Raw genomic sequence first — 13,592 nt, 5'->3', positions numbered from 1 at the left:
ATCAAAATACAAAGAATTAAAGATTCTAATGAATACATAGACTGTATTTTTATTTTTTATTCTCATTATATTTATAGAGATCATTAACATTTTGTGTCATATATAAAGATTGTTTTTGATACCTTGCTGCAATTCAAGAAGAAAGCACCTTCCTTACTGGCACATGACAGTATCTGCAAAAATGAGTAGTTTACGGGACACGTATCTGTTCAGTCATCAGAAGGCAGCATGATTAGACAATCTAATTTTCTAAACTGATGCTATCAAGTTTTGAAAGGATAGAGGACTCCTGTTGCATGTGGATAAGCATAAGAAGGAATATCACTGGTGAAAGGGGACCCGAAAATCTGTTCTGCAATGCTTTCCTACTGTATAGCTATTTTCACATGTATCTACCTGTGCTGGTTTTGGCTGGGATAGTTATTTTTATTCACAGTAGCTAGTATGGGGCTGTGTTTTGGATTTGTGCTGGAAACAGTGTTGATAACACAGGGATGTTTTTGTTACTGCTGAGCAGTGCTTACACAGAGTCAAGGCCTTTTCTGCCTCTCACACCACCCCACCAGCGAGAGCAGGCTGGGGGTGCACAAGAAGTTGGGAGGGGACACAGCTGGGACAGGTGACCCCAACTGACCAAAGGGGCATTCCACACCATATGACGTCATGCTCAGCATATAAAGCTGGGGGAAGAAGAAGGAAGGGGGGGATGTTCGGGGCGATGGTGTTTGTCTTCCCAAGTAACCGTTACGCGTGACGGAGCCCTGCTTTCCTGGGGATGGCTGAACACCTGCCTGCCGATGGGAAGGAGTGAATGAATTCCTTGTTTTGCTTTGCTTGTGTGCACGGCTTTTGCTTTACCTGTTAAACTGTCTTTAGCTCAACCCACGAGTTTTTCTCACTTTAACCCTTCCGATTTTGTCCCCCAATCCCACCGGGGGGGGACGGGGACTGAGCGAGCAGCTGTGTGGTGCTTAGTTGCCAGCCCAGGCTACACCACAACACTACCTCACATACAACTAAATAAAACCTAACCTTTTTGCTTGGTCACTGACATGAAAATTCTTACAACAGTATCACCCTAGAATAAATGACTACATTAGATGTAGGCCAAAGACACGTACATAGCTACATTTTAAATGAATCTTAGTGCCGAGAAGGAGACCAAACTGACAGTCCTTCTATGGATTAGGTGCAGCACAAGCTGCAAAGTTACACAGCTCCTTCAGATTGCCTGAGCTGTACAGTGAGAATCCAGGCAAGCAGCTAGTTCTGCTCCCAGATGAAGTCAACCTCTTTCATTCAAACTGGTTGGGCCTTTTTAATTTCTTATTTTATTTCTCTTTAGCCACCTGGACTCTGCCCACCTAACTTCATGGAGACATCACATAAAGATGGTAAACTACTTCCAGCTTTTGAAAGCCATATGATCCAGCAGTCTAAAAACCAAAAAGCTTTTTCTCCCAATTCAAATGTACTAAATAGTCAGTCATTGGAAACTACAATGAAATGTAATCAGATCAGACCAGCACCACTATTCCTGCTTGTCTCAAATAGCCCAAAGGATATTGAAAATTAGCTGTTTAAAGTAAGATCAGTGTAGTACATTAAATCTACTGATTCACTTCCTAAATCAGCTAAACTGCCTCTTAAAAGTACTGGACTGGCAGAAGCTGTAAATTCAAGAAAAAAATGCAGCTATGCAAACAGGCACAGTGAAGAAAAAAGAAAGTTAAACTGTTTGCCACACACTTGACTTTTAAGACTTTTGTTAAACAGCTTGCCTGGCGCAAAGGTACCGATAAGGATGTAAAGAGACCTTCACTTCTTCATTGCTGGTTCAAATGCCTGGCTTGATATTAAGTAAAAGCCATAATCCTCTGTCAGCCTTAAAATAAAATAAAATCTAAAAAAGAGTTTGAATTCTACTCTTGCAGGATAGTCTTCATGCCACAATAAACAAACTGAAATCTGCAGAAATTCATTTAGAGCTATTGGTGCTCAGGCCGAGTTAAATCGGGGTGGTCACTTGCAAAAAATGTTTGGCTTTAGTCTCTGTTTCCCACGTGTGAAAGGAGGGATAAGAAAATCCTGTTTACTTTACAGGTTGATGCAATAGCTTCTGTGATGAGCGCCACAGAAAGAAATTACTCTAATTCAGAGAGACAATTATTTCCCATCATTATAGTAAGCAAACCAATTTGCAGATAAAAGATGAACCAGGGAAGAATATCCTCATGGCTGAAAGATGCAGTGAAAGAAATGCATTAAACCAGTCTGGTTTTGCAAGGGTGTCAAAACAGCTTGAAGACCATAAAAGATACATTGAGGAACTCTATGATGACATATAGATGCAGAGGTACAGAATTAAGGCTAATACTGAATCTGCTGTCTTGTGTGTGACTGAAAATCTTAACTTTATCTCCACACCAATACGGCCTTATTGTTTTTTTAACAACTCTTTCCCAGAGCCACCTTTTTGACATCTCATTTTCTTAATATAAACTTGGTGTTACTCACTTTGTTTAGGATGTGACATAATTTAATATCTGCGATTAGTGATTTAATAATCTGTGATTTAATAGCCCATGATTAGTGATTTAATCCTCAGATTAAAAAGAAGTATTTTTTCCAACTAGAGAATGTTTTAGTTTTTATGTTATTAGTATACAAGCAAGTCAGCAAGCAGCATACTATGGCCAGAATAAGGGGGTTTTGTCATTAGGGGAAGAAATGGGTTTTTTTTTTTTTGCATGTAAGCATCCAGAGAGCTGCTGCTCTTTTTGGCTTTGCGGAAGACTGGCAAAAACCACAATGATGAAACCAACAGAGGTTTTGTTTCTAACTTCAGTGGGATCCAATACCATTCACCTATGGCACAATTAATTAACCCATGGTAATTAAAAGACTCTTTCCCCATAGGTTATTTTCCCTTTAGTTATGCCAGTTCAGCACTATGTGGGGCTGTGCCCCAATCAGAAAAATGAAATTCATTAGGAAAACAAATACATACTGTTTATGAATGAACCCTATTTGAGTATAAGACTATGCAAACACTTGAACCGGCACAGCTGAAGGAATCATTGGGCGGAGCGAGAACAGAAACATCTTTAGGTGGCTATGTTGTAAAAGATGTGTATCAAGGAACTGCACCACCGATTTGTCTGTGCATCATTTTCCCACTTTGAAGAATGAGAAGACTTGCCTCCATCTCAGAGGTGTCACAGAGTTTAATTAATGTTCGCAGAGTACTCTCATAGTTTTGTGTGAAGATGCTATAGTGATACAAATTACTCAGTAAACCAAACAATTATAGCACATTAAAACTACATGATTATACAGCCTGGAATTTTTAAAATAACAGAAAATAACATTAGGCAGATAGACTTCCATCTAGGAATTAGGGTTTGCCATGATTTCCTCCCAAATAACAAGCAGTTTCCCTTCCTAAAATGAAGAATGTCTTAAAAACCACATTAAAATCTCAGAGGATAACCCAGTGCCATTTATGCATTACACCTGCATCACCCAAGATGGACTTCTCGGTCCAAAGGATTCACAAGCTCTACGAGTAAAGTCTAGAGAACTCATGCATGGGTCATTTACTTTCAGCTTATCTTCTTTTCTTGAGCAAAAATGAAACTCTGAAACATCCAACATAAAGAATAGCATGAGTGCAATAGTACGCCTTCAAGATCAAACGTCCAAAATTCAGCAAATTCCACTTTTAATTAAGCAATGAAGTACATTTAGGGTAGTTTTCATTTCCCTTGTATATGGAAGTTTTATCAAGCTACGGTTAATGTGCCCCAGAAAGAGAAGTGCTGCTTATTAAGGTTTATCTCTGAATTTACAGCTTGGGAAACCTAGCCAAGTTAATAGGACCAAGGAATTTCCCAACTTTGAGTTGGGATCTTGCCAACTTTGTATCATATTAAACTTTGTAAAGGTATGTCCTAGTTACTGCAGCAGAATCCTTTAGAAGAGGAGCAGGCAGGGACAGACTTTTGGGATGTTTGCAGGCTCTTTTTCAGCTATATAAAGGTGAGCTTGGCTGAAGGGGATATGTGACCTTTTACAGCGCAGGAGTGCAGTAAGTGCAAAAAAATGACAGTTCTGTGGCTGGTAGGAAGATCATATGGATTTCCACAGCATGTCCCTGTCTGGAGCATACAAAAGCCTCCTGACACTACAGAGAAGGTTTATTTCAAACATCTTGCTAAGACTATGAATACTTGGAAGTGTGGACAATTTGCCTCTATCCTGGCCTCAGTTAGTTCAGGTAACATTCACACAGAGTTAGTGTAGTTTAGGACTTCTGTTTCTTATCTACACTTTCCTGCTGATTTTCCACTCATCTCTCTTCCAGAACTTGCTTGTCAATTTATATGCTGAAACAGAATGCTTTCCTCTGTGTAGAAACTATGGTTTGGGCTAAATGTTAACAGAGCAACCTCAATCCTTTCAGCCATAGTTTTTTCAGTGACATCAGTGGCTACTGTTTGATTTGTGCTGTTGGGCAAATTTCTCATAGGAAAAAAAAATCATCCTGTTTCTTCTCTGTGGCTAACATCCCCTGTCTATTTGATAAGGATAGTAATATGAGTGTTAGTCCCCTGCTATACTGCCAGTGACAGTAAAGCTACTTCTCAGCAATACTGCTGAATGTACAGTACACAAATAACTTGCAAATAAATCTACCTTTCAATCTATCAGAACCAACAGGTCTTCAAAATCAAATCAGAAAGACTTCTGAGAAGGATCAAGGCACCTATCTAAATTTTTACAAGAATGAAGAGGAAGTTTTAGAAGGTAAGGTCTGGGGTCTTTCTATGGTTGGAGGGTATTTTGGTTTTGAACTGCATTGTGCTTAAAGACTCTTTCTTTATTTTCATGTTAGAGCTGTAAGATGGCACAGCGGGACACTGGCTGTCCAGTGACTTGCTGGGAAGTTGCCATGAACAAGATGGAGTATTACATATTGAATTGCCAACAGCATTTCCCTCAGCCCCTGAACTTCTCAGTGATGTCTCCCAGTTATACTTGGGCAAAACTCAAGTCTTACCAAATATACGATGAAGTCAGGGGTTGAAATAGGGAACTTTCCCATTCAGTTTTTTAAAGTTTGATTATTTAGTTAAAAAGTGTGCAAACTCCATGGTCAGTCTCCACCATCATCTTGCATCTCACTTTTCCGTTTGATCAGTAAGCCTCTTAGGACAGACAGTGACCCACTCTCTGACAGTAACTTGCTACTGCATACAGTATAGTTTGAGCATTAAATAAAGATGGGTAACAATAATTTGAGAAGCAAAGAACATGCGAGAATTGTATAACAATCTTTTAAAGTATTTCAGATTTAGCCTGAGTGTCCATGTGGGCATCATCTGGAAGTATGCTGGTAGTCACAGAATATTCCAGATAGCGTTTATGAAATTGGCCCCCAAAAAAAGAAAAAAAAGCCAAGAAAAACAAACAGGAGGATATTCTTGCAAAAATCCACTTTGCCTGGTTGCTGAGACAAAAGCTTCCTTCAAAACTATCTGTTTTGCTTTATCCTTTTCAGAGGCAGTCAATGAGAGAAATGTATACAGCCTCAGCTATGTAGCTAAATTCTGATACACTATACTACAGTTACTTCAGAGATGTTTCATACCAAAGATCTAGCAATTCCCCACTGGGAGCCCATTAGTGTGACAGAAGGGCTTAAGATTTCCACCTAGTCAGCTGCATAAGAAAATGCTCCCAGTACTGCCTGGTAGAAGCTAGCAGCATCCCTTAGGACAATAAATGAAAGAATTCAGCCATGCTGCGTGGATACCACTTTCTCTACTCAAACTTCTTTTTGTGACTGAGACAACACACAGTGTCAGCCCTAACATGGTAAGAGTTGGTTGGTTCCTCTGAGATTAAAAAAAAAGCATACACAGAGTGCAAGCAGCTACAAAGGATTCTATTTTGGAGAGAGAAGAAAGGGTGAGGAGAAGAGATTATTTATAACAGGCATTTGTACGTCCTGACCATGTTTGCTGTCTGGTTGCACTGTTAATTGCCTCACTTCGTTTTCCATCTATGAGAAAGCAGTGTCTTCTTATGGGATAAGAAAAGTGCAAATGCAACACACATGAAAGAAACAGCTCACAGTTAAGGAAAATCCTGTGCCAAGAGATATGTTATAAACATGACCAGGAAAGAATTTACAGGACTATTCAATAAAGGTTAATTCCAGAAAAATGACCAGTAAAAGGCGATACCCTGTGAACTTTCCTCTGGAGGCTAAATATCTGTCTTCCTGCAAGAAGGCTTTTCCACCAGAACTCTTCCTGTGCCGTAACCATCACCAAATTCCACCTTCTTGTGCTTCTTTGATCACATTTTGAACTCTGGCACACAAGACTTTTGAGATGTCAATAAGAAGAGAAGCAAACTATAACTTGGCTATGGACTGTACATCCACTCAGAATAAAACGCCTAGCACAAACTATTTTAACTAAAATCCTTTCCTGGTCTTACCCATGGCAGTTTCCATTAATGATAAACTAACACCACTTTGTCCTTCTCTACGAAACATTAAGTGATGAAGACTCACAGTGAATTAAAGACTCTCAAGACCATTTTACATGTGAATAAACTGAAATGCAAGAAACTCCACTCACCCCAGACACAACCTGGAAGACAGTCGGAATCTAATGGCTAGGCTGGACAACGCACCGACAAAGAAGAGAGCATGGAAGGGACAGAGCGATTAAAGGGGGAAAGAATAATATCTCAACCTCATTTAGTGTCACAACAGTCACTAAGAAGGGATTTTTTCCCCCAACATCTTCGTCATCTCTCGAACAGCTCAAGGTATTTAGCCACTAGTATCTTCACAGACGCTGAAGTAAATCAATTCAGTACACTCATCTGTTAATTCTTAAACAACAAAATCGGTAATCATCTGGTACTGATAATGGCAGCAACAAGATACTTGCAGATTTCAACTACTGGCATTCAGGAATCACCTTCCTTCTAGAGTAGCCCTCATGTCCACACACTTCGATGCATCTATTTAATACTATAAATGACTATGTTACTACACTGTCCCTTCCTGAAAAAATATTTCATCCATCCTGCTGGCACTACAATCCCCAAAGTTAAGTCAAACGAGCATTAAGTGGCTTGAATCTTTTTTAGAAGAGCTTATTCAAATTCTTCTTTACTCTTAAAACAATAAATATACAGGTTATATTCCCAAGCCACCCCTCCATATAGCTGATTTTACTTTTTGTACTGTCCTGAATAAACATTTTAATACTGCAATTACAACACTTTTGCTGTAATTCTCAGGACAAACAGTTACACAACTTTTGTCCAGAGCTAATGTTGACCTTTTGTTGTTTATCAAATTATGAGGAACAAAAACTGCTCAATATTCATATACTTTAAGCCAGGCAAGCAGCATTCTCTAGACTGACTATTCGCAGACCAGCATATTCCCTCACTTATCCCATGCTGAGTCCAATAGCTTGCAACCATTTGAAGGAAAACTTTATTACAGTTTTGATATTCTGAGACACAGAGAACCCCTTTTTCTTGCTGTTGCGTTCAAATGATGTCCCCATCTATTAATAATAGACCTTACTTCTAATTTTAGAATCTTTGCTGCAATTAAAAAAAAAAATCTTCAGTAGCTAGCACTTTCTTCTTATGAAGGTATTTATACATAACTAACATTCTTTTTGGTACCTTTAAAAAGATTTAAATCTTTAAGTTTCTTTTAAGGCATTTTCTCGAGCCCTAAGTTAATATATTCAGCCTGTTCTGCAACCTATCCCATTTTTAAAGCCCTGTTCAAAATGTGGACACCAGAAGTAGATCCAGCATTTCAGTACTAGCCTCATCAGTGCCACACTTAGAAGTAAAATCCCCTCTTCCTACCATCATTCCTGTTTATATTCATAAAGACTGAATTAGCTCTTTGTGCCACAGCATCGCAGTAGAAGATCAGTCTGAATTATTTATTCACTGACTCCTAAATCTTTTCCAGAGTTGCTGCTTTCCATAATGCAGTCCACTCCGGCCTGCATTTCCAGTTTTTTAAACAAAGAACTTTGGCTATTTTAAAAGGTACTTTGCTCATTTAATGGGCCCAGATTACTAAGTAGTAGGAACAGCTCTCTGTCCCTGCCTTGCCATACTTTTACTATTTCAATACTTTCTGAATACTGATGTGCAACTTGCACATCAGTAGTGATTTTACAATTTCTTCCATATCACTGAAAAAAGTATTCAATATTGCCCAGATACATCCCAAATCTCACAGAACACTTAAAAATATCACCTTCCTGCCCAGTGATGATTCCCAGAGAACCATCATTCCCAGATTGAGATTTTCAGCAGCCACTGAAGTCTTCCAAGCATTTTCTTGGAACTCGGCTATAAACCATCAGAGCTTAATAGATATTAATAACATCTTGTTTGGTTATCAGGGGTTTGGGACTACATCCCTTGTCTCTTCTGATTTGAATACAAAGGACTGTTTTCTCTAAAAGAAATACAAATACATTTTTTGAATGTTGCTACTTCGCCAATGTGGTTACTCACGATTTTACATCCTCATTATTTTATTCTTAGTTTGCTGCAACACCATTCTCTTACCCACATCCTTGTCAGCTTACTTATCAGACAACTCTCTGATGTCCTTAGCATCTTTTATCAATCTTCTCTGCTTCATAACTTCTCATTCACTGTTTCCATAGCAATCCTTCACATTTTTTATTTATTGTGATATTTTTTTCCTCTGCCTTCAATTGCCATTAGTTCCCACTGGATATCACATATTTGATTCAAACTTAACTGATTTTCCCATTGTAAAATGTTAATAAATTCTTCTTAAAGATGTTTTTATTTGCTTGAAAAACCCTAAACAACAATTCCTTATTTTGGGGTCTAATGTAACTGACTGAGGCCAGATTTTTTAGTGTGTACTAGACCATTAATTTCACAGAAGTACTGAAACCAAGTGCTAGAATAAGGAATGTTATTTTGAGATTGCATTTAAGCCAATGAAAAGTAACGTACTGTGATTGTTAAACATCCATGAGAATGTTTTTCACTCATCACATTAATCAGTTTTTTATCCCCCTCTTTCAAACAATATTTCTGTGCTTCCAAATCAAATACTCTAGGCTTTTGTCACAGGTCAAACACTCGACATTTTTTACAGTGTGTTCTACAAGGCCCAGCTCAGCAGCAGAACTACATTCACATTAGTACCGGTGTCACTAGTGGACAGAGCCATGATTTATTAGGCAAAGGGGAACAGCAAGGACTAACTGGCCATATGAGGACATTTAAGTGTGTGAGAGGAATGCATAAACAATGGAGAACACATACAAAGGTAGCTTGCTCCTCTGGCATGTCCCAAGGCACAAGATAAATGTTGTTACTAACAGATCTGAGATACAAGAAATGCAGTACAAATTACACATGCGAATTCTTTCATCCTCAAAATAGTATCCTGGCCAGAAATACTCCTATATGAAATAAAGTAAATTTTCTATAGTTTGAGAAGATATAATTTAGTAAATTAGAAGGTGAGAAAATGTCTTCATGTTAATTTCCTCACAGTAAATTGATCAAATCTTTGATTACAACCTTTTTCATCACCACCACCACACTGGAGACAAAATGCAGACTTCAACATGTTTGAAATATCGGAAATGTCTTTATCTTTTGCAATATGCCCATAAAGGTGTATGCTTATAGCAGAAATTACGACATTCTAAAAGAATTCAGTATGTATTCAATATGTACATTTCTGTAAGGACAGTAAGATATTTTTTAAAGTCTTAGGGAGGGCCAATAGACATTTGCATGCATCAGGCACCCATGCTTCAAAAAAGCTGGCTTGGTATCCTCAGTAACAGCTGCAGATACAGCGCTAATAATATTGTAAAATAAGGCTTTACATATCAAAACAGCAACTTTTTTTTTAACTGCCCTTGATCTCTTATCGTACCATATTTAGTAACAGCCACCAGTGTAATCCTCCAATGTGACCTATATATAGAATTAGAAGATGTTCTTAAGAGCTGTACTTTGGACAAGTAAAAAATATAGAAAGGGGAAAAAACCTCACCAAAACCACCCTAGCCTGGAACACATGGGGTCCACAGAAAACTACTCTCCTAAATGTCAGCTGTAACTCAGTGATTGGTTAGATTTTGTCCACCAGAATATAGAGGTAACATTGACTAAAATTGTCACACGCACAGCGCAGAGCCTGCGAAGGATGTGCATGACTGCTGGTAGTTCCATAAGTTTCACTGAAGCAAGAAATCAATATGCCTAGTGCTTGCAAGTTGGTGCCGGCAGTAAAGTATACATTGAGATTAGAGTTCAAAACAATAATCTGAATCTTTTTTCACTACGTGGAAATGCAAATCCATTTGTTTTGTTGAACTGGTCTGCCCTCTATAACACCCAAACACTACTTTGGAAGAATTTCGGCTGGGGAACTCTCTGCAGTTTAGATTAAGAAAAAGTAAGATTGCTTCTGTCATTTCTACCGGTCAGGAAGGAGCCTCATTACCCAAACAGGCTTGTAATATGTTGTTATGCCAGTTGTATTTTATTACCATTGATTTATCCATAAAGCTAATGCAATTATGGCCATTTAAATATTATCCTTCAACTATTTACTTATCTTCTGGAGAGAAAGCAAGGCATATCTGAATACTGATCAGTTGATGTTGAGGTTAGGTAGTGAGTTAAACAGAGAAGATGTGGTTCTTTTTACTGCTTATGGTTCTTCCACATAAATAAATCAGAGCAGCCTTGCAGTATATTCTATGGAAAGTGAGATACACAATAATCCCAGAGGCAATCAGAACTTAATGGATTTGATGATTTGAGATTCCATTGGAGCTTTCCGTATGTACTCAGGGATCAAATCTTTTTTAGACCATAAAACACAGTTCTTTGTAGAAGGGGGATGGCCCAAAACTGTTTGCAATAATGGTAAAATGCTATCACAAACCTGGCACGTAGGCAGATGTTCTGTGAAATTAGGCATGTAAAAATACAAAAGGTGAGTTTTATTTTTATTTCAGACAAACCACAAAAGAGTAATATAATAGAAAGGTTTTATTAGTAAGACCATGTACTGCCATTTGGACACCTAAGTATGAGAGCTATGGGTGCAATCAAGCTCTTCAAAGGCTTGTGTCAGGAATATGGTATGGGAAGAAAAAGAAAACCTGTGTTCAGCATAAAGACCACAGAGCTAGATAAAGTGTCAGCTGTGCATTTGATCCAAGTAATTTTAAAACATTAAAAGTTATCTTAAATAGGTTTATCCTTTGTTTCTGGATACAGGGAGGCTTTTTCCAGTTTTCCTAACATGGCTTTTTGCATGTTAGGATATTAAACTGGCCAAAACAGCCATTTTGGAGCTCAGTAATGTTTGGAGAAAATACATTGTTGAGGAAAGAATTAAATATTTCTCTATAAAATTTTCTGAAATAGTGAAAAAGGAACAGCAGTTGTTTGAAAGATACACATAAATTTCAGAAGAAAGAAATAACAGAAAGCACATCAAGCACATTGTTCTGTAATTTGGTCTAAAGATCATCAAAACCTATGTAGTAGAAGTGTTGACATATACATATACACATTCCATCTAAGGCCAACATCAGCTCTACATTTATAGACTAGGTTAACCACAGAAATAGTGGAATTTATTTGTACCACTGTACTTGGCACCTGGACATCAAAGTAAAGCTGTGTTCAGAAAGAAGCACTGCATGTTCAAAAACCTTTCTTTACATAAAACCTTGTTTTTATTGGACATCAGTGAGTCAAAGGCAGATGGCTGATCTAATTTTAGTTAGGGACAGATACAACCCACCAGCAGCCAGGGTAATCAAGGGTAGCCAAGGCTATGAGCCCCAAGCGACAAACTTATTTTACCTCATATTCAGATTCCAGTGTCACAGTGTTCTGTTTTAATTTTTCTTTCAAAGCTGGATCAACCTGCAAGACAAACAAGAATATAGCAAAAACGTTTGCTTTTAAGAATTTTTTTTTTAAAAGAAATCCCTCAAATAAACTAAATATTGGTACATGCAAACCCTCCTTTCCTCTAAATGAGTTTATGTGCTGTTTGTTCAGATACCAGAATGATGAACACAGTACAAGAATAGGGCTGAAAAGAGGTCAACAGCCAAACTTTTCAAATCAAAAAGGAAGCACATTTGTAACTAGCCCTGCACTTGCATTACCTTACATACTTAAACCTGTAACTTTCTGAAACTGTCAAACCAAAAAAGCCTCAAACAAATGAAACAAGAAAGACCAAGACAGACAAAATTGTGATCACATTACATATTTTACTCCTGAATGTTGTGTTCAGTGCATAGGTATACAATATATTCTGGTTTTCAAAGTCTAAGCATGAGTCAAACTTCCAATTTTCTGGTGAACACACAGCTCTTTCCTAGTTTTGATTCTGTACCGACAATGCTGGCGATTCCTGCCACCTTTCAGAGAAGTTTGTTCAAAGAACAAATCTAAGAACAGAAATGTCAGTGAACCATAGCAGATGTGTTCCACGTTTTAACTTCTTCTGAGCCCAGAAGAAGTTATGTTCATTCCTGCCTTTGCTAAGTAACATCTGTCTCCCACAGGCCTAAGAGTAGAAGCAAAGGGGAAAAAGACAATTAGCATTCTTCATGCTTAGAGAAAGCGTTTTACGTTCTCCTCAAACAGACATCAGCCACATATGCAGTATTCAGACACAGTCTTTAAGCTAATCAATTAAAATATCAAATAAATCCACCATGAGAAAACATTCTCACTTTTAGACCTTAAATACAACCAATGTTACAACAAACCAGATGTGTAAGGAGACTGGTAATGTGTTTAGTTCTACATCCACGGTGCAATAGTCCCACTATGACTAGTTCAGTGAAGAAAAGTTGTTATTCTTAATTTACTTCTTCTTGATCTGAATGAAAAGGGTTCAGTTACCCTCGTCACAACCAACCTCAAATGCCTATAAGCAGTCTAGAAAAGAAAAAGGAGGGAACACAAGTTATAGAATTTGCCTGGTCAATGAGAAGATCCACCTTCAAATTCTGCCCCAACACAAGCTCCTGATCCTCAGAGATACTTAAAATACACGCCTACTATCTGTATTGATGGGAATTGCTCTGAGGAATTTCCCTAGGCCATAATGTTCCCCTTGATTACAGACACTGCCTGCTAGTTAGTATGTGAGACCTCAATTCCTAAGGACGCTCAGACAGGCAAGTCTAACACCATCTGTGCATGGCCAGAGGTTTGATTTCCCTATCTGATCAGAGATCTGGCCATAGAAATACATGCATTTGCAACCTCCAGATTCATTACACTTGGGAACTAAGCCAAAACATCTAAAATGGTTAAAGTTTGTACAGGATACAGCTCCCACCTTCTTTCTAATTAAAAAAACCAACTTGTAAAACAAGGTACTGTCTCTGCACTGACCCTCTACATCAAATAAAAAATAAAATGCTACATCTCTGCCTTGGCATTCAAGGCCTCCATAGAACTGCCCTTCATTAAAGATG

At 38.1% G+C, this 13,592-nt stretch overlaps 1 protein-coding gene across 1 annotated transcript in view; it reads right to left on the bottom strand.

The window, feature by feature from the left end:
- COX16 (cytochrome c oxidase assembly factor COX16) overlaps positions 1–13,592 on the bottom strand; it is a 50,328-nt gene that overhangs the window by 2,495 nt on the left and 34,241 nt on the right. The window contains exon 3 of the mRNA XM_076344786.1: positions 11,953–12,015. Within this exon, the coding sequence (XP_076200901.1) occupies positions 11,953–12,015 (63 nt within the window). The remainder of the gene's footprint in view (positions 1–11,952; positions 12,016–13,592) is intronic.

This window comes from Aptenodytes patagonicus, chromosome 7 (genome assembly GCF_965638725.1).
Source record: "Aptenodytes patagonicus chromosome 7, bAptPat1.pri.cur, whole genome shotgun sequence".
NCBI classification, from domain to species: domain Eukaryota; kingdom Metazoa; phylum Chordata; class Aves; order Sphenisciformes; family Spheniscidae; genus Aptenodytes; species Aptenodytes patagonicus.
The sequence above is the reverse complement of the archived record's forward strand: the minus strand, read 5'-3'. Positions and strand labels throughout refer to the sequence as shown.